The 24,495-nt window shown below is 40.5% G+C and overlaps 1 protein-coding gene across 1 annotated transcript in view; it reads right to left on the bottom strand.

Annotated features, from left to right (window-relative positions):
• LOC490269 (complement receptor type 2) overlaps positions 1-24,495 on the bottom strand; it is a 101,899-nt gene that overhangs the window by 66,800 nt on the left and 10,604 nt on the right. The window contains 17 exon segments of the mRNA XM_038542030.1: positions 5,894-5,905; positions 14,227-14,415; positions 15,087-15,169; positions 15,525-15,612; positions 15,687-15,863; positions 16,504-16,911; positions 17,863-17,939; positions 18,234-18,324; positions 18,404-18,580; positions 19,138-19,491; positions 19,494-19,544; positions 20,035-20,117; positions 20,357-20,456; positions 20,860-21,048; positions 22,386-22,775; positions 23,605-23,690; positions 24,338-24,440. Of these exon segments, the coding sequence (XP_038397958.1) occupies positions 5,894-5,905; positions 14,227-14,415; positions 15,087-15,169; positions 15,525-15,612; positions 15,687-15,863; positions 16,504-16,911; positions 17,863-17,939; positions 18,234-18,324; positions 18,404-18,580; positions 19,138-19,491; positions 19,494-19,544; positions 20,035-20,117; positions 20,357-20,456; positions 20,860-21,048; positions 22,386-22,775; positions 23,605-23,690; positions 24,338-24,440 (2,658 nt within the window).

The raw sequence follows: 24,495 nt of genomic DNA, 5'->3' as shown, positions 1-24,495 counted from the left end.
TTATGGATTTCTGACCTCCAGGCTTGTAAAAGAATAAATGAGTCATTTTTGGCTACAAGGTAACTTGTTACAATAAGAACCATATGGGAGAGAGAGGGTGACTTGAACAAGGGGAAGTGTTGAAGGACTTTTTTTTTTTTAATGGAGAAGGAGTTGGGCCCGAGACAGATGGAGTTTTAGTGAGGAGCCAAGGAAGCGTGGCAATGTTCTAAGAAACGATTGGGAATATAATTTGTTGATAACACTGGACTTCCAGAAAAGTCAAACAGTCAGCCTTTTGAAAAGGAAATGGGTGGAAGAGAGTTAAAATCTCAGGAATTGATGTTACTGTCAAGTGGGAACATGTAGAATAAATGATAGGAAGATCAGGGTGGAAACATCAGGCTGTGGTTCATAGGTGGTTCTTGGCTTTGAATATTTTTGTGTATGGAGGACCCCTTTGCTTCTTTGGCCAAGCGCATGGACCCCTTCTCAGAATTAATTTTTTAATGCATAAAATGGAGTACCTAGGCTTACAAAGGAAATGGGTTATACTGAAATTTAGTTCTAGCCACCAACCTTTGAAGGTCTGTGGCCCCGAAGATAAGGACCCCCGATTTAAAAATCAGTTAAAAATAGAGTCAGTTGTGGGTCAAGACTCAAGAGTTGGAACGAGTTGCCTGGAGAGTGGAATGATTGCATAGGTCACAGGCTGCAGAGAGGGGAGGAAGGGAAGGGGTGGGGAGGTAGCATGGCAGATATTTCAGTAAATGTATTAGTCCTTCTCTCCTCCGTGCAGAGTTGTGATTCCTGGTGGGGAAAAGCTGCTCAGGGTGGAAAACTGCTCTCCCTCTTCAGTGTAGCTTCACTAATGGAGACCTACATACACACAATCCAGCAAACCTGTACCACTCAGCGTGTATAGCCTCAGCTCACACAAGCATTCTAGAACACGGCCTTACTTCATTTGTCCCTCGTCCTCGAGCCTCAGCTAGGTGAGAAAGGGAAGTGCCCCAAAGGCCAGCTGTGTTTCTTATTTTCTAGAAGTTTGCATATTTAGGCTCTCTCCCATGACTCTATTGCAAGAAATACTTACTTTGATCATATCACATCTCCTTTTGAATGTACCCAATAGCAATCTCTCAGGGATTTGATATCGTCCTTTTAAATCATTCTCCACAGAGCAATGGAAGGGGAAGTCAGAACATGGTAGGCTGATGAAAGGGGAATGGAAGATCCAACTCCCCAGCCTTACATCACAAGCTAGCAGAGCACCTAACTCATTACCACTTCTTTTTGCGCCGATCTCCTGACATTTGCTTTCTCCCATCATGCCATGGAGGTCTAGTTCCCAGCTCACAACAGCCTTCTCTGCTGTCACCCCTCTCACAGTCCCCAGACTCACAGAAGCTAAAGAAGCCATACAGGCCAGAGGCGGGTATTTTGGGTGAAGCAAGAGAAGTGCAGGGAGAGGAGGTAGAGGGAGTTATTACCCTGTGAGGTTTTCATCATCTACTAAGAGAAGGAAGGAAAATGGAGATGAGGTGGAGTGGGATAGACAGCTTAAGGTGAACCAACAGAGGAATAAGAGGAGGACTGGTTGTGAATGAATAGAAGATACTGAGCCACATCCCACTTCTGCGTACGTATCCAAAAGGACCGAAAGCAGGGTCTTGAAGAGCTATTTGCACGCCATCAGTCGTAGCAGCGTCATGCACAAAAGCCACACAGTGCAAACAACCTACATATCCTTTGACAGATGAATGAACTAAATGTGGTCCATACATGCACGGAAAGATCATTCAGCCCAAAAAAGGAAGGAAGTTCTTCCACAGGTTACAACATGGAGGAACCTTGAGGACACTGTGCTAAGTGAAGTGAACCAGTCACAGAGGGACAAACACTGAATGATTCCACATATAAGAGGTATCTAAAGTAGTCAAGTTCAGAGAAACAGGAGAATGGTGGCTGCGGGGGGCTGGAGGAAGAGGGGAATGCAGAGTTACGGTTTAACGGATACAGCATTTCAGTTTTGTCAGATGAAAAAGTTCTGGAAATCTGTTGGACAACAATGTGAATATACCTAACACTTCTGTACACTTAAAAATGGTTAAGATGGCAAACTTTATGCTCTCTCTATATATTTAAAAGACCCCTCAAGGATGCCAAACAGAATAGTCTAGAAGATGGTGAGAGAAATTTGTGGGATTCAGTGAGCAAGATTTTATTTGCTCAATAGTGTAAGTGCTAGAACAAGGAATACTGGCAGCTGGATTTAGAGTGTGGTAGGAGGGGGCTATGGGAAGGCGTTGGCTAGACCAATAGAAGAGCCAATCTAAGATGAGGGAGCTGAGTTTGTGGATTGAGACTTGGCTAACACGGCGAAGTGGTGGGATCCAGAATGCATAATGCATAAATGTTAATTTGGGAACTCTAAAAACCCTAACTAAATGGAATTAAAATAAAAACCCTAAGACGAGAGCTCATTAACTCTAGGGGAACAACAAACATAGAAGGCAAGTGTTTTTTTTTTTTTTTTTTTCAAATTTTTTTTTCAAATTTTTTTTTTTTTATAATTTTATTTATTTATGATAGTCACATAGAGAGAGAGAGAGAGAGAGGCAGAGACATAGGCAGAGGGAGAAGCAGGCTCCATGCACCGGGAGCCTGACGTGGGATTCGATCCGGGGTCTCCAGGATCGCGCCCTGGGCCAAAGGCAGGCGCCAAACCGCTGCGCCACCCAGGGATCCCTGAAGGCAAGTGTTTTTGTTCAAAGATAAAATTTATTTGAGTAACTACTATATACATTTTTAAAGGAATGGCCAAGGAAATATCCAAAGCCTGAATTTGTACACCAAAACCTTAACGATTAAAACCTGACTCCCATAATGGGGGAAAAAAATGTGCAAGTTGTAATTACTGATTATGGAAAGGCAAAGTATATATTGTGATAAAAACCTCAAACCCACGTGGAAACAAAAGTGAAATGTTTAACCGTATGGGAGCATAATGCTATGATGAAAATAAAATTAGGCTTCGCAACAAAAGTATGCCCATCGTAACCACGTGAAATGTTCTCTACTTTGCTTAAATAATTAAAAGCACACTATTACCAGAAGTATATGATAATGGCAAGTATGCTGATTACAAAAGAGGAGTCAAGACAGGACCGCTCTTTTTACTGCCTTCCTTAAAATGGGGACACTTTCGGAGTCACCATAGCCATGGCTTGGTTCCAGGCACATTACAGGGGAGACTTCCCAAAGTCCTTGATGAGCATGCAGCAGTGAAACTGGGCCCCCAGCTTTATTACCAGGAAACTTTCTTCGTCCTGCTTGGGAATAAGTGCACATGGAAAGTTATAGCTTATCAAGTCGTTTCCCTGGTGTTGAGACCATACATGTAGACTTGCTCATGTCCACATGGTTTCTTCTCCACCCGTGTTCAGCTGGATCCAGACAACGAGGCACACTGAAATAGAGAATTTCGGTTCAGGAGGCAGCATGAAGGGCAGGTGTGCACCTTAGTGTTTAAACAATGACAGCGTCCACGTTCTCTAGGCACCAATGCTAAGTGCTATAACCAATAGAGCATCAAGCCTCCTAGATGATAGCATTCCCTCCAGAGGCCCCCTTCTTCAGAGAACACGATCTGAAGCAAATAATAAAGTTCATATTGATAAATACGAATAATACTACATGAGGGAGAAATCGAAGCAAGAGTCTCCCTCTTACTCAGTCATGCATTCATTCAACAAATATGGATGTCCTAGCATTACTTCGATCCCCAGTGGTTTGGGTTTAGACATCACTCTGGCCTGGTCTCCCCTGTTCCCCTTTCCTCTTCCATGACTCCCCGGCAGCAGGTGATCTTTTCTTCCTCAACTACCACAGCAGTTTTTCTGTAACTTGTTTGTGGTTCTTATTCTTACACTATCACATGTAAATGTCTATTTCTTGATACTAAAATAAGTTCCAGGAGGGCAGAGGTGGTATCTTTATAGAGTCTGTAGGAGAAAGCAGTCTGAAGGCAGATTTGAGCTTGAATTCAAACCTTCGCCTCTTACTGATTCCGAGACCGTTGGCCAATAGGTTAGCTTCAGTTTTCTCATCTTGGATGCTGTTTGCTCACCTCGGGCTGATACCTTTCACTGTGTAGGGAGGGAAAACGGAGATAAGGCAGGAGAGATGCTCAGCACCATGCCTGGGCTTGGCAGACAAGTCCTGGGGACCTTAGGGGGACCCTCCATGTTCTCTGCCAAGCTTCCTATGCTCCTTGTCATTCCATCTTCAACTCCCACGGTGACTCACTCTTCGGTGCCTTCTCTTTTCTCCTTAAAACCCTACCATCTCCCTTCCCAGTCAGGTGACTGTCTTGCTTTCTAGCCACTGAGAAAACACAATCGCCAGAAGAGAACTTCCATAGGAGCATCTGCACCTGCACCGCCCGCCCTCTCTTCTGTTGGGGAGGCCACACTCCCATCGAAGCTCTGCCTCCGGGCTGGAGCACTCGACCCCCTCCCTTCTCGCTTATCCAGATGTTGCTCCAGCAATTCTTCCTTTTCTCTCCTGTCATCATTTCCCCCTTCCTACTAGATCATTCTCATCAGCATATGGAAATGGTGGCCTGGCTGCGGTTTCTCCATTCTTTAAGAGTGGGTGGTTCCTGGGATCTTCCTTCTTACTCTTGCCATCTGCTCCCTCCATCAGGTGCCTCTTTGTAGAAAACCTCCTTGGAAGAGGGGTCTACAGCTGAGACCTCCGATTTATCTCCTTTCATTCTCTCTTAAGCTGACCTCCATCAGGAGTTTGTCTCCTTCCTCTTCACCAAAATGATTCTTGTCAAGTCCACCAACGATTCCTGTGCTGCAAACACAGGGGTCGGTATTCACTACTGCTCTTGATCAGTCAGTAGCATTTGACAGAGTTGGTCACTCCCTCCTCCTCAGACTTCTTTCTTCACATGACGTTTACCACACCATGCTCTCGGGGGTTGCCCCTGTGTCAGAGGCTGCTGCTTCGCCCCTTTGCTGGTTCCCTCTCACACTGTGTGATTCCTGATGTGGAGGGACCCAAGGCCGGGCACACAGACCTTTCTTCTGGCCCCTTTCACTCCCTTGCCCATCTTACTTGCTTTCATTATTGCATCCATCCATATGCTGACAAGGCCCAAATCTAGGTCGTGAGCCTGGACCTACTCTCTGAAATACAGACTGGTACACCCAGCTGCCTTCTTGATACCTCTCCATGGAGGCCTATTAGAGGTCTCCTTTCTAACATCTCCAAGGGAAACTCCTGGTTTTTCTCCCTAATCCTGCTTTTATCACATTGTCAGTCATCCTAATTAACAGCAATTCCATCCTTCTGGTTGGCAGGCCAAACACACACACACACACACACACACACACACACACACACACACACACAAACAAAAAACAACCCTACCATCATCACCACCTCCTCCCTTACAAACTGCCAGCAAATCCTCCTGTCACTATCTTAAAAATACAGATGCTGGCCTCTTCTCCCCAGCCTGGTGGTAGCCACTCACAGCTTCTTGCCTAGATAATTGTGATAAAGTCTTCATTGGCTCCCCATCTTCCACCTTCAGCTTCCCACACTCAATTCTTCACAGAACACTTAAGGTGACCATTCTCTCCTCCACCTAAAACCCTCCTTTTGTTTCCATCTCAGAATACACATCAAGCCCATTACAGTGACCTAGCATACTCTATATATCTTCCTCACCCTCCTCCCCTTACCCCCTCTCTGACTTCATCCCCACCTCTCTCTCCCTTGGTCAGTTCAACTAGGCCACGCTGCTCTCCTTGCTGTACCTCCAACACAGCAGGCACACACTACCTTATAGTCTCTGTACTTGCTGTTCTTTCTTCCTGGAATGTTCTTCTACCACCAATAAGGCCGCCTCCTTACTCCATCCTAGTCTTTGCTCAAATGCCATTTTCTTAGTGAGGACTTCCCCTCCAATTACTCTGCTCTAGCTCCTTTTCTGCTTTATTTTTCTCCAAAATACTTTTCATCCTCTTTTTTATTTTATTCTTAATTATTATGATATGTGTTCAGTATTTGTAGAATGGATGAATGAATAAAAAAAAACCCTAGGGGCATTAATTAGCAATACGAAGTAGGTAATTAGCGATTTCTGTGCTTGATTACTAAAGACTTGTGCAATAGAACCATACATATTTAGTACTATGATTATTGATAAATATAAATTGAAGACATTTTGACATAGAAATGAATAGAAATATTTCAATTTCGTTAGATACCAGTTTGTCTTCTGATTAGCTTCCTGGGTTGTATGGATCCATAGAATATACTTCTCGTGTTTCTAAATGAAGATCTCCTTCATTAGGGCTTTGATTTGTATAATAATTGCTAAATGGAAAAAGAAAAAAGTAAACTCTTTACTCACTGGCATGATTACTATAAACATGTTATAGTTGTTTGTTTTCCATAATTCCCATCACATGAGAAGTACTTTTCATGAATGATTCATTTTGTTGTCCTAAGTATCATAGAAGATAATCACTATAACCCCTATTGTTTGGAAGAGCTCATAAAAATAACTCGCTAGGATGACAAATGTCCATGTCAGAAGTTGATATTAGGTAGCTTTACTCCAGATCCAAGACCCTCAATGACATAAATATGACCCACAGTTTGAAAAAAAATCAATCAAAAAGCAGCTTTTATTTTAGGACATGACCACAAATTTATCTTTTTGGGGCACAGTCTTTCAATGTAACTTAAGGGGAAATTCTTATATTTGATGTTAAATTCAGAATCCTTGTGATTTTTTAAGAGGACAATATTACTTTTACTCCTTGAAAGCCCATATGCTTTACTGTGCTTCTAAAACCACTTAGCCAAAATTAGCAAAAGGCAGTAAAATGTGATTACACTATCATGTGGAATTCCGAAATAAGGTATTACAAAATTACTGAAGAAGCAAGATTTCTGCTAAAGGTACATAGAGAGCATGTGGCTCATACCATATTTAAAAGGTCAGCTTATAAACATAAGTGGTGTACATTAAGAATGGTGCCTCTTAAATGTTTGAGTGGCCTTTAGAATTATTTAATTTTGTTACTTAGACAACATTTCTGGGTGACCAATGACTCATCTCATTTACAGAAAGTATTTAAGGCAGCTCAAATGTCTATATCAACTAGAAAGTAAATTGAAGTCCGTTACAAATTAGAAATAAAACAAACGAGGGATGCTTAGGAATACAGTTTAGCATATATGTTTGGTTTATATCAATGAGGGCACTTAAACAGAGTATTTGATATAATCATATTCATAAACTTAATAATCTGCCAGGAACATCATAAATTATTTCAACTTGTAGGCATTCCTAAAGTTTGCCAATTTTCCTACATGTGTAATCCTCTGATAACAAACTTAGGAGCATGAAGGAAAGAGATAGAGGCCACATTTTCTATTTATTTAAATTTCCAATAACTCTTGGCTAAAATTATCTTCTAACTTCCTGTGAGGAAAGCCATGTAAATGACATCTCCATTTTTTTTTTTTTTTGTCCTGAAGACCCTCATTTCCCTTGAATTCTGTGAAACTCCTCCTTCCTAATTCTCCTCCTACCTCTGACTGTTCCTTCCTTTACTCCCTTTTAGGTTTTACTGTCCTGCTGAGACCTGTCCTCATCCCTATTCATACCTTTTTTGTTCTTCTTGGTCACAAGGCTTCAAATGGGAGTTAATAAATGTTGCCTACCTGAGTCCAGGCCTTTTTCTGGAGTTTTACCTTGTAGGTGCCCCAAGGTAATAGGGCACAACTGAACTCCTCTTTCTACACAAAACTGCCCATCTTCTCTATTGGTGAACCACTGGATCCAATCCACATGAATCATTCTTTTTGTCCCTTTCTCCCTGTATCTGGCAAGTCCTAAGTCCTGGAAATCCTCTTTCCTTAATGGCGAGGATAGCTCTCGATCCCCACGCCCCCCCCCCCCCCCCCCGCCCCTACTACTTTAGTGGAGAACCCGGTCCTGGCCCTCCTGTTGAAAATGCATATCTGAACATATTATTTTACCTTAAGATCCTACAGGATAGACCCCAACTCCTTGTCATGGTACGTGGGGCTTTTGATGCTCTAATTCCTGCCCACCTTTCTAGGATCCCCAGTGACTGTTAAATGAAACCTTAGTTCCATGGGATGAGAAAGCATTAAATGAGAAAAAGAGTTCTGTGGTCCAATTAGTTTGGGGAATTCTGGTATAAAAATAAAATTAAACAAGCTTCCTGCCTAGAGGACCTGAAATATGCTCTTGATTATTGTGAATTTTCATGAGAAAAATACAGCATGTAGTACCTTCCCAATCTTATTTGGTCATAGAACACTCTTTTTCCTGAAGTCTTTCACTAAACAAAGATTATGGGATACATCTTCTGGTCAACATTACAGTCTAAAGTATATCACAATTGTAGACCCTTTTAAGACTCTTGTATGGTAAGAACCACATAAGTGATTTGATATAACTGTGATGGCACCTGTGAACCGGAGGTGCCCAGGTCTGGCAGGCTTAGAACAAATGCCTCAGGTTCACAGGTGCCATGAGTACATAGTATCAACATAGCCCCTTCATGTCTAATGCCCATACCAGGCATTTCACAACTGTGAATGGGAACATATTACAGAAAAGATGTCAATTTCTCACAGACTAATCCATAGACTTAAATGGAATCACAACATATGTTTTTTGGAAATGCCAAATGATCTAAAAATCACATGGTAAGAACAAACAGAAGAGAATAGAAAGGAAAATCCTAAAAAATTATAGCAAAGGTATTCCTGCCCTACCATATAACAGCAGAAAGCCATATTAATTAGACATAAATGAATTTGAGATAGAAGGACAGATCTATACAGCAGGAAAAGAAGTCCAGAAATACAACATATCAAAATATATTAATTATTTGATATATGGTCAAGTTAGAATAAACTTTCTGGGAAGTCATTTGGCAATATTTATTAGGTATCTTAAATGTTCATACTCTTATCCTTAGTAATTCTACATCTATGCTACAGAAATAAGTAGATGTGGAAAAAGATTTATTTGAAGTTGTTTCTAGTATCTTTATTTATTACCAAAATAAATGTGGAAGCAATCTAAAATTTCCAGGATATAGAAATACATAGGACAATATAGTATTAAATAACTAAAAAAGAAAACACAACATAAAGATATAAGAGACAAAAGCCAAACTAAAAAAATTAAAGCAGGGGATTATAATGTCAAAATTTTAGTCAAAAAGAGAAAGAGAAAGAATAAAAGATCAGATAGGAATATACCAAAGTATTTGCAGTTGTTATCACTGGGACTTTTTAAATTTTAATTTCCTAGATTTTAAAATTATAAACCATCTGAATGAACTTCATTCAAATAAAACAAGTGCTATTTTTTAAGTTCTCACAGAGAGGGCTTTCTTCTATATGGCACAAGGTCCCTTACTCCAGTTACCATACTACAATATTCGTGTCATATAACTTGTGCTTCTGAGTTTAGTTTCAGGCAAGAAGCCGAAACCTTTTGTGCCTTTTGGCCAATCATGCACTGAACTTACCGTTCTCGGTGTTTTAATATTGTGCATAAGGTGACACCAATCAAGAATATAAGAAGTACTGAACCTGCAGAAAGACCTAGAAAACAAAACAAGTATCAAATGTCAGAAAATTGTGACCTATATTGCTTTGAAGGGATTGTGGGGCTATTCCTAGTGGTGGGGAAATTGTTATGTGACTTTATACTTATCCTTTGTCAGTCATATAAATGTTAAATTCCTAAATAATCATACTTGGACTTAAGTTTTTTCTGATCCAGCCCAGTTCACATTTAATCTAAGGCACCAAGCATTTGACCACAGGGCTCTAGTCAAGTGTCTGTTGAGCTTTTCTGTCCCTTTCAGTTTTATTAATAATATTCTTGTTACTGGGGTGATATGATACTAGGAGCTCAAGACACAAGGATCCCATGATGTAGCATAACAACATTTACCTCTCAGTTGTAAAATCTGTTTTGCTGCTGCAGAATAAGTCACCCTGTTTGATAGTACCAAATCATGCAAAAGATCAAAAGTTAATATAAACTAAACTGTCAATTTAAAAACTGGGCTTTTAAAATCATTTAGTCAACTCTATTCAAAAGTGTCAGTTTGTAATAGGCAGTACATATGAAAAGACCATTAAAACCCCAAAAAGGAGAATTTCCTAGGAGCTAAAGTGAAAAACAAGAATAATAGCAGGATATAGAATGTCAAATGTCATATTTTTTTAAAAATAAAACATCATTAGAAATTTAATTCAAATATTTAAGAAAACTTACCACTAAGAAGAGGAGCAAGTGAGGCTAAGGAGAATACAAAATCATGAAAATATTAGTCTAGGTGTATGCTCCAGTGCACCCCCAAAGCCCCAAGATAACACACAGCTCCTTTCTCTCGAAATATGCTCAAAGAGCATATGGACCCTGGATTGTATGCATTCTTCCTTCATTTTTTATGTAACAATTCACTGGACACTTAAATATCACTTTAAGTTGGGATAGTTCACGAATGAAAAAAGCCAACATACTCAATTTGATAATCAGAGATTTCTTGGGTTAGAATGCAAATATGAACTGCTCTAAAAGTTTGTGCTTCATACTCTTTGGAGGTCCTTGTCACATTGGTAAGTACTTACAAATCAAGATGCATCAAGGGAAACCTCAGTAATGACTCCTTTCAAAATGTTAGGTTGTTGTTTTGCACCTTATAAGTTAATACTTCTTTCCTTACTTTCCCCATCCTCAGAAAGGTTTGTTTTTTTTCTAGAATAGACCACTAACTTCAAATTTGCCCAATACTGTAGCACTGGTCATAGACCCATATTGATTTAAAACCTACAGGTCCCTGACATCGAGGGCGACCTTTCACTCTCTTCTCTCCAGTGAGACAAGTAAGAGCCACATGTGTGGAAGCCTTCTGCAGTTACCTGGTGATTTGCAGACAGCCAGGGGCGGGTTCCATCCATGATCATCCTGGCACTGGCTCTGGGGACTGCCTTCCAGGGTATACCCCTCTTCACACTCCAAAGTGACAACTGCACCATATTGATACATTTTCCCAGGCTCCAGCCCCTTCTGGATTCCATTAATATACTCTGGGGAGCTACAGTTTACCTCTGAAATGAAAGAAAGCTAATTGAAGCTGGGTCATATTTTAGCCTTTTCTCAAGAAAGGAGAGTGCCCTGAATGGAAAGGGTTACAAACCCAACTACATTCATTCTCAGTAAGGAAAGCCTCACTGTGGTAACACAAAAGGCTATATCCTAGGCAGAGTTATTTCTGTGTCAACCATCAATCTCAATTACCTTTAGATAGTTTAAGCCAGATTATTTTTCTTCTTTGTGCTTTAGTTTCTAAACTAATAGTGTTGGATAATTTTAATGGCCTCTTAGAGAAACGGAAGGGCTGAGTGGGTAATATTAAGAATTCTGAATGACTAGTTCATCTGCTCCATCCTTACCCTATAATTAATTGTCCAGATGTGAACACACTTACTCATTTCTTCTTTCATCTTGCCATGGAGGGGGCAATAGTGGGAGATTTTGGATTTGGGTCATGACTCTAGGACTTCCCAGCTGTGTGACATTGGGTAGGTTACAGGTCTCTCCATTCTACCAAGACCTCATGTGTCATACAGGAATAAGAATGGCACCAACTTCACAAGGTTCTCAGGAAGATGATCAGGAGATAATGCATGTAAGATGTGAGCAGTTTCTGGCATTTTGTAAAGAGTGCCCAATAAATACGAGGTATTAACTCACTACTCCTATTTCATATGCATTATTTATGTTTGGAAAATGAAATTCTGAAGCTTTTATCAAAAAAAGATATAGACCCGTAATTCCTTTTTATTTTATTTTTTTTACAATAAATTTATTTTTATTGGTGTTCAATTTGCCAACATACAAAATAACACCCAGTGCTCATCCCGTCAAGTGCCCCCCTCAGGGCCCGTCACCCCCACCCCCTGCCCTCCTCCCCTTCCACCACCCCTAGTTCGTTTCCCAGAGTTAGGAGTCTTTATGTTCTGCCTCCCTTTCTGATATTTCCCACACATTTCTTCTCCCTTCCCTTATATTCCCTTTCACTATTATTTATATTCCCCAAATGAATGAGAACATATAATGTTTGTCCTTCTCCAATTGACTTACCTGTAATTCCACCACCACTCAGAGGAAACATACTGACAAAATCATTACGTTTTTATCAGTATTTTGCCAAACGCACACTCATAACTACAACTACAGTGTAAATTCAGCCTGCACTTTAGTTGTTTAATTTGTATAAGTACTTCAATTTTCTATATTTAAAGGACTATGTAAGTGATCACTCCTCAGATAAGCTATACCCTAAGTCATTTTTTCTTATTTTGTGGTATGCAGACTAACTAGTGTATTCATCCAATTGAATCCATCCAATTAAATGCATTAAATAAATGGTCCAATTAATGCATTTATTTGTCTATTTTAAGTTGAAGGTACCTAACTGAATGCCTATTTGGGAGAAATTTGATTGAAAAAAACAAGAGAGTAATAAACACCACACCTTTACAATAAGGGGCAGGTTGGCTCCAGGTTCCGTCATGTGTGCAAAGGAGGAGTGCCACTCCCACAAGCAGGTAGCCTTGGTCACAGTTGTAGAGGATTGACATTCCGGGAGAAAATCGAGCTATATCCCCACCGGTATGATTCCCATTGGGTATCTTAAGTGGAAGTTGACATCCTATGAAAGCTTAGACACCAATAAAAAAAGGATCTTTAATATAGCACAGAGGAACATACAGCCAGCACTATCTGTGGGTGACACCAAACTGAGAGGTAGGATATAAGCCAACTAATTGGTATCCAGAAATATTCATTCCACTGAAACCAAGCAGCACTGGACAGAAATTTGCATTGCCTACATATATGTGATTTGAAGAATAATGTCAAAAGTAACATAATGAAAGGTCAGTGGTCGTGGCCCACGATCGTCATCTATTAGCTAATAGTATTCTTCCCTTTACCCCTTAAATAGCTCAGAAGCTGTAGTTTAAGGGTCTGACACTCCAAATGCTTCCAGGAACCAGGAAGCAAAGCCACCACTTATGACCAGAGAGCATTTGTCCTGAAAATGGCAGCCGTCGCCTGGTTCCAGATACAGGTGCCTTGCAGGAAAGCAAAGGGGGCCCTCACTGTGTTACACATTCACTGTTTATCCTGGGCTGTGCAAATGGGTTTCACTTAGGATGAGAAAACCATTCTGGTGAGCTGAATTCAGTTCTTGGGGCACCGATTGGCAGCCTCTTTTGTAGACAGTTATTGACAGGAATAAAGCTTCCAAGTGATAACTAAAATGACAGGAAAGACAATTCGATGGGTTTGAGGGCTAGCATTCCTCTCCACAAACCCCAAGTTCTCTTTCTGGCTGGTATCACAGCCTTAAATATCAAATTATCAAGCAATATTATTGCCAAATACTTGCCCTCCCAAAAGTATGTGTTTTTTTAAAAATTATTAGTAAAAAGAATAAATTTCAGAGACTCCATCAGTTTGGAAGTTAACCATCATCTTCTCATGTACTTTTGCTCAACATATCTAGAAGGGGAAGGGGGGGATCCCTGGGTGGCTTAGGGGTTTAGCGCCTGCCTTTGACTCAGGGCGTGATCCTGGAGTCCCAGGATCGAATCCCACGTTGGGCTCCCTCATGGAGCCTGCTTCTCCCTCTGCCTGTGTCTGTGCCCTGCCCCCCCCCCGCCCCGCCCCTCCCCGTCTCTCATGAATAAATAAATAAAATCTCAAAAAAAAGGGAAGGGGGGAAAGGATGAGATAAAAAGATAAGGCAGGTGTCTTATAAAACAACGAGATTGCCTTTGCTCTCACATGCTTTCCTATAGTCTGAATGGTCAGTGTAGATTCAAAACCCTTTTTCTTCATTCTGGGCAATAGCCCACACTTTGTTCCTTAAAATATCTTACCCTTTTTGATACAAGTCGGTACACCTGGCATCCATTTGTTATTGGTATGGCACTGAATCACATGACTGCCGTTCATGATGAAGCCAGCATTGCAGGCAAAATATACCGTGTCGTTGTGGGCATATGAAGCATGAGTTTTGTTGAGCTTGTACCCATGTTTGACTTCTGGGTTAGGGCAGTGGGTCACAGGAGGAGGTTTTAAGCACTGCGGGAGAGGTTTACTCCAAGATCCATGTCCCTTAGGGTCACTTATGCATCGTATATTTTTCTCTCCCAGAAGAGAGAATCCTTGGTCACATTCATAAGAGACTTCATTTCCATACAGAAAGTGCTCTGCCATCACTCCCCTAGGTCTTCCATGCTCAATCATGGGTGGGGGCTCACAGTGAATAACTGCAGAAGAGATTAAGGAAATTCTGCTTCAGCTAGCACACCAGGGTGGACAGTCTTCAGTCGGGCACAAATAAAACTAGGCAACTGCATGTACTACATGGGACCACAAAATAATTTAGATTTTGGGACCCAGATTATGCTTCCTGTAAAACAGCATTATTGGGGCGCCTGGGTGGCTCAGTCGGTTAAGTGTCTGCCTTCGGCTCAGGTCATGGTCCCAGGGTCCTGGGATCAAGCCCCGCATCAGACTCCCTGCTCAATGAGGAGTCTGCTTCTCCTTCTAATCCTCCTCTCAACTTGTGTTCTCTGTCTCAAATAAATAAGATTTTTTTAAACCACTGTTATTTAATTCTCTACATGAATAATACATATTCATTCCAAAACAATTCAGAAAACAAAGTATTAAGAAAGGAAGAAATATAGCTATGCTCCCATAAACCAGAAACATAGGCTATATTTTTTTTTCTTAAATCGCAGGCAGATGTATGGCAAATATTCAGTTCCTCTTTGACAACTTTGTTTCCCAATGCCAGTGCCGACCAAACACGGCAAGAGTTGCCTTATCTTATGTACAATGAAATAGAACATATAGACAGACTATGGACCTATAAGGCTAGTTCTTCAGTGGCCTGCCTTACTACCTCACTGACAATTTTTTTTTTCTGACTTACCCTTACAAAGTGGAATCTTTTGGAACCAAACCCTATTCTCGGCATCTTGACACTTCTGATAAGCATGTCCAGTTAACCGGTACCTGGAGAGAGATTGTACTGTATTTCCTCTTCTCAATATCACATCTCTGCAACCTAGCTTCCTTAAAGCACAGGTACAGGGGCACTTCTAAAGAAGAGGTCAGCAGACAGGAGCTAAAACTCCTGGCCCTCCAAGTAAGAAAACTACTTTAGACATAGAGTTTTTCCACAGCAAAGCCATTTCCGTGTCAAGAAAGAACTGAAAGAGAGATGTAGTTAGACCAATGGAGCCTCACATTCTCTAGGAATGGGACAATGAGGGACCTCTAGGAGGAGTCATCAAGACAACTTGAGGACAGAATTAACGCCCCAAAAGAGGAGGGGACCCCTTTTCAGAATGGACCATCTCATACTCACCCATCTTGACAGGATGTATTAACTGGTATCACAGGTGATTGAATGGGAAGCTCTTGAAAATCATCTCTTACAGGTTGACATGGTGCTTCTAGAAGAACAAAGTTTGAATTATGTATGCATGCCTGATATCACAGAGAAAAACAACTCTGCAACTGAAAGTACCTTCACACCGAGGGGGAGAAGGGCTCCAAGTTCCCGAAGGCATACAGTGAATGGATTTGTTTCCCACAAGCAAGTAGCCAGGGTCACAGGTGTAGTCTACGGTCATCCCAGAGACAAAGAGGACCCTGTTTCCACCTGTATGCCGACCATGCTGGAGCCCAAAAGGTGGCTGGCAGTCTGAAGAGAAAACTCCCCACATAAATACCAACAACAACAAAAAGGAATTTATACACAAGAACATTAAGTGTACAACACTGAACAGCAGACAATCTGAAACTTTTAAGCCAAAGATTATGAAACTCTAATTATCAAATGTTTTCTGCTCTTTTGTAGGAACCAGTCACCTTTAAAAAAGTCCTCTTGAAAACCGAGAAACAGACTCTTAACTATAAGGAACAAACTGATGGTCACCAGCGGAGAGGTGGGCCAGCGGAGAGGTGGGTGGGGCGATGGGGGAAATAGGTGATGGGGACGAAGCAGGGCACTTGTGAGGAACACTGGGTGTCGCATGGAAGTGTGGAATCACTACACTGTACACCTGAAACTAATATTATACTGTATGTTAACTAACTGGAATTTAAATAAAAACTTGAAAAAAAATAAAAACATAAAAAGTCTTCTCATTATCTACCCTGAATACATCCCAGATCCAAAGGGGCATTTACATGAAGAACATATAAAAACACATAGGACATTCGATCACAGAATGGAAGAAATGGGATAGTAATCTGTGCACCTTTGTCTTTTTCCATGACTAGTTTTGGATTGGAGATGATAAATAAATAAATACCTCATTTTTCCCCCATTGGGTCTTTACCTTTTTCACAAACTGGTATTTCAGGATCCCAGGTATTATTAGCCTTGCAACGAATCTGACTGCTGCCCTTCAAAGTAAATCCACGATTACACTTGAATGCCACACTGTCATTGTAGAAATATGGGGCTTCCTTGCCAGAGATCTTGTATCCGTTTGCAACATAGACAGGTGGACACTGGAAAGTGGGGAGGGAAAGTTTACAGAAAGGGGCAGGGCCACTCCAGGTGCCCATCTCTTGGTCATTGCTTGTACAATGGATGGTGCTCTCCCCAACGAGGTTGAATTTCACTCCACTCTCTGGCCCGGGGTTGCATGTGTAGGTGACCATGGTTCCATATGGAACATTTTCTGAGGAACTCCCTGTGTGTTTCCCATTGTAGATAACAGGAGGTGGTGGGCAGGTGATATCTGGAGAGATGAGAATTTACTGTCGAATTCTGTTCCAGTATTAAACACGGAAGAAGAAAAATGAAGCTGGTTATGAACCCATTGTTATCAGGTTTCTTGGAGGATATGGATGAGTTTTGATGATAGGAGTTACACCAAAGCTCATTCTGTATGTAAAATTCTATTTAAACAGACATTGTAGCCGAGATTTTTGTAATGGAAATCTTTGTTAAAAGTGAACATGTTCTTCAGTATCATATTGTGAGGCAGTAAAGTCCAGTAGTAAATTGGCAATTAAAATCATTGCTTTTTAAAATAACCAACAGATTAATAAAAGGCACAGGGGGTAGAAAGAGAGTATCATCTTTGTGGTGAGGTGATATGATAGGTTAGCCAAGAATCACTGTCAACTGAGCATCTACTTTCGACAGGTAATTTTCTCATCTACAAAGTAGGGACAGTACCATTTGAATTTAATAACATTGAAGTTTGCAGTCTTAGGTTAACTTTCCAGATAAGAAGCTAGAATTAATTAATTAATTAATTAATTAATTAATTTTATTTTTAAGAAGCTAGAATTTCTAAGAAATTACATAAATTACCCCAGGTTAAATTAAGGAACAGAAACAGAATCTGAGTTCAGATCCCACACCAAACCCCTTTCTCTCCACTAAACTACAGCATTCCTCAAATTAAAGATGGTGGCTCATATACTCACTGTCCTCATTATTCTTAAACTCCTCAATCACAAAAGAGAATCAGAAACTAAGTATGCTTAAATTGATTGGCATACAATGAAGTAGAAAGGGGTGACAGCAGAAAACAGCAAAACTGTGCAACTGGAACTGTTGACAAAGTTAATCGAATAGAACCTAATATTCCTATTTCCATAACATGGGCTCAAACAGAAATCTCCCAGGAAATGCATACATCTCACACTGTTTCAGGTCCTCCATGATTTTTGCTACTCACCTTCACAAAGACGAATCTCCATAAACCAAGGAATTGCCCCTTGACACGACTGATAAACACTCCCACCTAACCGGTACCTAGAGACAAAGAGCCACGTCGTTTTGCCATCTGGTGACCACTAAGCTAAGCAAGAGCTATTGGCTCAAAGCAGACTCCTCACTTTTAGGACAGGAATAGGAACAAAACTATAGCCAGCACTGGCACCATCTATCTATCGCATAGGCAGCGTTTCCATGCACCCAACAATAGCACAATCAACCCTTCTGCGAACATGTGACAGGGAAGGGTCTTTAAGACAAATGCTGACAACAGAGCTTGTAGCATGAGCCGATAAGGCAGACCTGGCTCAGGCTGAGGCAGCCTTTACTTACCCTTCATCACAAGAAGAGTTAACATCTGGTCTAATAAATCCATTTTGGGGTTTGTCGAAGACTTGGTTTCCTATAGGTTTACACTCCGCCACTAGAAAAAGAGACCTGGATGAGAAATCAGTTCAAAGCAATCTCGAAACCATAAAACATCTATATCCAAAGCCTGGCACCTTTACATTCCGGGACAGTGGGTGTCCACACCCCCTCAGAGGTACAAAGTATGGATTCTTTCCCCACCAACACATAGCCAGGGTCACAGCTATACTTTATGGATGTTCCTGGGTCAAAGCGGACCAGGTGTCTATCTTCCTTTCGCCCATTGAGGATTTTAGGAGGAGCTTGGCACTCTAAAGGAAAAGAAGAAAAAGTTTCTTATATAAACAGCAGAAAGAAACAACCAAAGAAATTATCATTAATGTGTCACCCAGTTTGGGGTAATTTTAGATCAGTGGTTCATCTTTCTTTTTCTTTTCTGCGCTTTGGTTGACTTTATTCAGTTCCTACTTGGTGCTCTAAGTCTTCTCCTGTCTCTTCTTTTCTTAAGGAAACGCACATGTGTTTAATGGGAAATATCCCTGGGGTGGTGGCTTTGCTGACTTCCCTTAAAAACATTACTATTGAAACAACAACCATTTTCTTCCCTAAAGAAGGAGGCAACTTAATGATCCCCTACTGCTTCACCCCCTCCCAAGGATACTTCCACAAAATGGAAATAACGGCTGAGGGGCAATGTTAAGAAAATCTATATAATCTATATTCACTGTAGGTAGTAGAATGGAGAGGACTAGAAACTGGAAAAGAAGGCCCTGCTTAAATCCATAACCCCATCATCTAGCTCTTCAAAAAAAAAAAAAAAAAAAAAGAAAAGAATCAGTGCACCTTCACTGAGTATTGGAACACTCACCCTTTTCACAGACTGGTACCGATGGCTCCCAGGTGCCTTGGGCATTACATCGGATTGCCTTACTGCCCTTCAGGGAGAAGCCAAACGTGCAAGCAAATACCACAGTGTCATTATAGGAATATTGCTCTTTCTGCCCCCATGATATTTGGCCTCTTAGAATCTGGGGAGGTGGACAGTGAACAGCAGAACTAGAAAGTTCACAGCGTGGGGCAGGAGCACTCCAGATCCCAATCTTCTGACTGTCGGCAGTACAATAGATAGTCTTCTCCCCCATAAGAATGAATCTCACTCCTTCCTCTGGGTCCGGGTTGCAGGTATAAATGACTATGCTTCCATATGGAACATTCCTGAAGGGCTGCCTGTATGTCTTCCATTGAGAATAGAAGGAGGTGGCGGGCAAAGAATTTCTAGAGAAATTAGAGAGAAATGACAAGATTGCAGCTATACTGCAAAGAATACCTCAGATGTTGCTTGATACCGCTGTCCCATCCTAGGTTCAGGGACAGTTGATAACTTGCATCTGTAACATGCCTTGATGTACCAATCAAGGCAGCTATAGCAGTATATACATTTTTAAAAGCATGCTTTAGAACCTTATTCTTGACTATATCTACTGGGGTGATCCTCCTTTCTGTGCCATGCCTGGCTGGCAAGTCTACAGAGCTTTCAGAGAAAGAAAAGCCTAGGAACCCTGTTTCACTTGAGTAGGCAGGGTAAAGAGGTGGCCAAAGGATGCTTCAGTAGAGAACATATCCCTTTGAGATGTCTATGTGAGATTTTTGCTCTATAAGAATCTGTATAGTAATGACTAAACCAAAAGCTTTTAGTTAAGCTGAGAATTAAGGGTTCTGCTCAAGGACCAGGGAGCTAGCTGCAAACCACAGTGTTGCAACTTACCTTTGCATACTGGCATCTTGGTCCAAGAAGCCTGCTGTCCGGCAATTACACATCGACTGGAAGGTTGGCCTTGTAATCGATACCTGGAGACAGAGTGGGGTCATTCAGGACTATTAGGCAGTGGGTGTTGCAGAGCAACAGCCTCCACTTAAAATCCAAGATAAATTCACTTAATTGGGTGTACCAACCCCTTTCATAAGCATTATCTCTCCGAGACTTGCCATAAGCTGTCCCTGGATTCTCATAGAGGAGTCCTTGGCAGGTCACACTACGCACACATAAACCAAAGGAATTAGATCTCAAAGGCCCTCTTGACACTCACCCTTCATTACAGTCAAAGTTCAGAGTTGCACCAACCCGAAGACTTGGAGGGCCCTTTATCTGTCCATTGAGAAATGGTCCTGGAGGTTCACACTGTGCCTCTAAGGAAGTAAGCCAAAGATGAGCAAAGCATGGCAAATAACAGCCCAAATTCTTTTTTTTATTGTATTTACTTACTTATTATTTTACACAGAGAGAAAGCACATGCACATAAGGAGGGGGAGGGACTGAGGAGGAGGGAGAGAGGTGGAGAGAGGCAGAGAGAGGGAGAGAGAGAGAGGAAGAGATAGAGAGAGAGAGAGATAAGGTGAGAGAGAGAGAGAAAGAAAGAAAGAAAATCTCAAGTAGGCTCCACACTCAGCATGGAGCCCTATGTGGGGCTTGATCTTAGGATCCTAAGATCACGACTGGAGCCGAAATTAAGAGTCAGATGCCTAACTGATTCAGCCACCCAGGTGCCCCAGAATAGTCCAAATTCTTAAAATTGGTTGTAAATTGAGGTACCTTTACATGTGGGAATAACGGCATTCCACTTTCCTGAAGACAAACATCTAATAGTCTTTTCTCCAACAAGCAAGTAACCAGGTTCACAGCTGTAAGTCACAGATAATCCTGGGGCAAAGGATTCAACCATCTCCCCTGTGTGATATCCATTGGGGATCATCGGAAGTGGTGGACACTCCAGGGGGAAATCTTTACACACACACACACACACATTAGGAAAAAGGCCATCAGATGACACATCCTTCGCAATCTAGATTTTAACTTAATACATAGATCCAAGTATATGACATGTGATCCATAGTAAACAGTCAACATTAGTTTTCAACTCAGCCTTCCAGATAGGTGTGGCTTAAATGCATGTATTATGTACTACAAATGGTACATTATTTTTTATTTTTAGCTACATGAATCACATATACCTTGTGAAAAATTTCAGTTACCAAAAAAAGTTCATTTTCACCCATAATCTCCTCCTACCCATAACCTATTCTCTGCACCAAAAGTAGTATGTTATTATTTAGGGGGTCATCTTGCCAGACATTAGTAATATATCTTTTGGGGATCCTACATGTGATACACACATATACTCATAGTACAGTACATGTATGTAATGTACTTAATACATATTATTTTATGTTTTTTCTTTGCTTAATAATCTGTTTATATTTTTCCATGTCAATACATATAGATCCATCTAAATCTTTCACCCCATTCTATCTTAAGATCTTCCCTACTTCCAAGATTATATACCTAACTATAGATAGATTCATATTTTTCTAATGATTTGACATCAGAAGCCCAATTCAACTCAATTGATTTAGAATTGATCACGACTATTTTTTTATGAAGAAAACAACTAATTTTGATGGTATAGTCTTTGTCAAGTGCTGTCAGTCCCTGTAATCGTATAAATGAAGTTCAGCTTTAGGGTTCAACAACAACATAAACCAAGCCAAATGATAAGAAAATGAAGAATTTATAGTAGTCCCTATTTTCAAAGTCATTTGATCTGAAATGCTATGGCTTCATAGGTGACTTGGACAGCAGGGGACCTCTTCAGAAAATATTCATAGAGCCTACAGATAACAGGGCATCATTTCTGCCAGAATAGCCCAACGACTATTCAAAGATGAGTTTTAAATCCACTGGGTATATTTTGCTATTAAATCCCACATTTCTTCTCAGTTTAACAATAACTCAGATATACAGTTTAAAAACCATTGAATTTCCACATCCCAAACAACTATGATCCCCATCCTTGTGAGACTTATTCGATTCAGTTATTAGGTAGGTATGTTCAGTTACATTTTCCGATTAGTTTTTGCTCTATTGATGTTTGCTGAATGAACACTTATATCCCTCCAGGACTATGAAAAAAAAAAAATCAAGAAACCATAATTTTCACCCTTTCTGGCCCTCCCACTCTTCCACATCCACACTGTTCTTCCTTCAGAATAAAAACTTGGTCTGCACAGAGATGGAAGGTCCCAGCCTCTCCACTTAGCTTTGTGTCTGTTTTTACTTACCACTCTCACAGGTCGGTAGTGGTGTTGGCCCCCAGGTTTTATTTGCTTGGCACCAAACAGATTTGTTTCCTTTCATGGTGAAGTTGGTATTACAGGTAAATGTTACTGAATCACCATGTCTGTATGGTGGTCTAGATCTTTTGTCTCTGTATCCTCCTGGTACTGTGGGCTCAGGGCAAACAGAGTATCTATTATAATATTCACATGTAGGAGGAGGTTTATCCCAGATTCCTCTCACTTGGTCTTTACTTATACAAAAAAGGAGTCTTTCTCCAATGAGACGGAAGGCGTTAAAACACTTGTACTTTACCGCAGTGTTAAGAGGTACGGGATCAGAAGAATGACCACTCCAACCATTTTTGATAGGAGGAGGAGGCTCACAACGAATCTCTGAAAAGCAGACAACGAAATATGTGGTCATACTAATTCTGAAAATGACAAGATTTACATTTAGATGAAAGGTCCAAATATAGGTCATGTCACTGTTTCAGAAACAGACTTAGAAATTTGTATAATTTATTTCTTACTCATAGTCCATGCTTATCCCCGACCTCCTAAGTTCTTACATTTCTCTCCATTTGCAGCAAACAAATCATCTGGTTTATAAACACTATCATAACCAAACAGTAACAATGAACCAATTTATTGCATAGTTTGGAGTCTCATCAATTTCATAGTGAATAAAAGGCAAACGGCACATGAAAATTATCTTAATAATATGTTAACCAATGCACTAATGAAATTTGGGCTCAACAGACCTGATTTCAAATCTCAATAGCTGTGTGACTAGGCAAGCCTCACCCTCTCTAAACCTCAATTTCTTAGTTGATAATATAATCCAAAGCTACTTCATAAGGTTACAAGAAGAATCCAGTGAGATTAAAGTACCTGAAATGACAAGTACAATACCTGGAACATACCAATTATTCAATGCCTGTTTCAAACCCACAACTGGGGCTGCAAGTGGTGAGAACATTCATCTTTAGATAGATGATGATGATGATGATGAAGATAGATAGATAGATAGAGTACCTGATACAATATATAGTTGATTAAACAAACTTCGTTTTGCTCTGCAAACTAGACCACATACAGGAGACTGGCATACGTATATTCAAAGCACACATATGAATAAGAAGTTATAATTGATAAATGTATGAGAATTCACCAAAAATCAAGGGACAAGATCCATAATTGATTATTTTTGTTTTCTACTCACGTTCACAGACAGGAAACTTATTATTCCAGAGTACGCTCATTCCTTCTGAGACACACTGACTAGAAGATTGGCCATTTAATCGGTACCTTAAACAATAAGGGGTAGCAAATCATCACCAGAACAAGTTGATTCTCAGCTGCATGGAATTAATCACCTCTCTCAAGTCTGCAGTATTAATGGCTTCTATTTTTTTTTAAATAATTTCTGGCTTAAGGAAAAAGTCCAAGGTTGAATCAGCTCAGCTATATAATGACTTCAGAGCAGGTAAAAACACAGGAAAAAATCCTAATGGCCATAGTCTCTTTTTGAAATCTCCCTTTCCTCTTTGGCATCCAAATGTCAAGATTCTTTTGACCATTTAGAAGGAAAAAATTGCAGTTCCTAATGAAGAAAATCTTTAATACCTTGTTACCTAAGATCATCCCAAAGAACCTCTCTTACTGAACCCCCATTACTCTCCATGATAGGAGCCTTAATTTCTGCCCCCAAATTTTGCCTTTTCACATGATGAAAGGACAATTCCTAGCTCCCTCTGAGCATGCACAATATACAGAATTGAAGAAAAATCAATAGGATTTGCTTCCTATTAGGATTATTAGTCATACAAGGTAAAGAAAATAAGAGAAAAAAATCAGAAAGAGAAAAAAACTTTAGCTATATTGCGAGATCATTTTTTGCAATGCTTAGCTATGGATCATGGGTCTCAATTCAAGCCCTCTCACCTCACACTCACCCCTTATCACAAACAAATGAAACCTCAGCCCCAAGCTGGAAATTAGGAGGAGCCACCACATGGCCATTGAGAAGCTGGTTTGGAATGGCATCACATGATTTTGCTAGGAAAAAAAGAGACAAGGCTGGCACATGAAGAGTCAGGAAATGGTTTCCTTA

Source organism: Canis lupus, chromosome 7, assembly GCF_011100685.1.
Source record: "Canis lupus familiaris isolate Mischka breed German Shepherd chromosome 7, alternate assembly UU_Cfam_GSD_1.0, whole genome shotgun sequence".
Taxonomy (NCBI): Eukaryota; Metazoa; Chordata; class Mammalia; order Carnivora; family Canidae; genus Canis; species Canis lupus.
The sequence above is the reverse complement of the archived record's forward strand: the minus strand, read 5'-3'. Positions and strand labels throughout refer to the sequence as shown.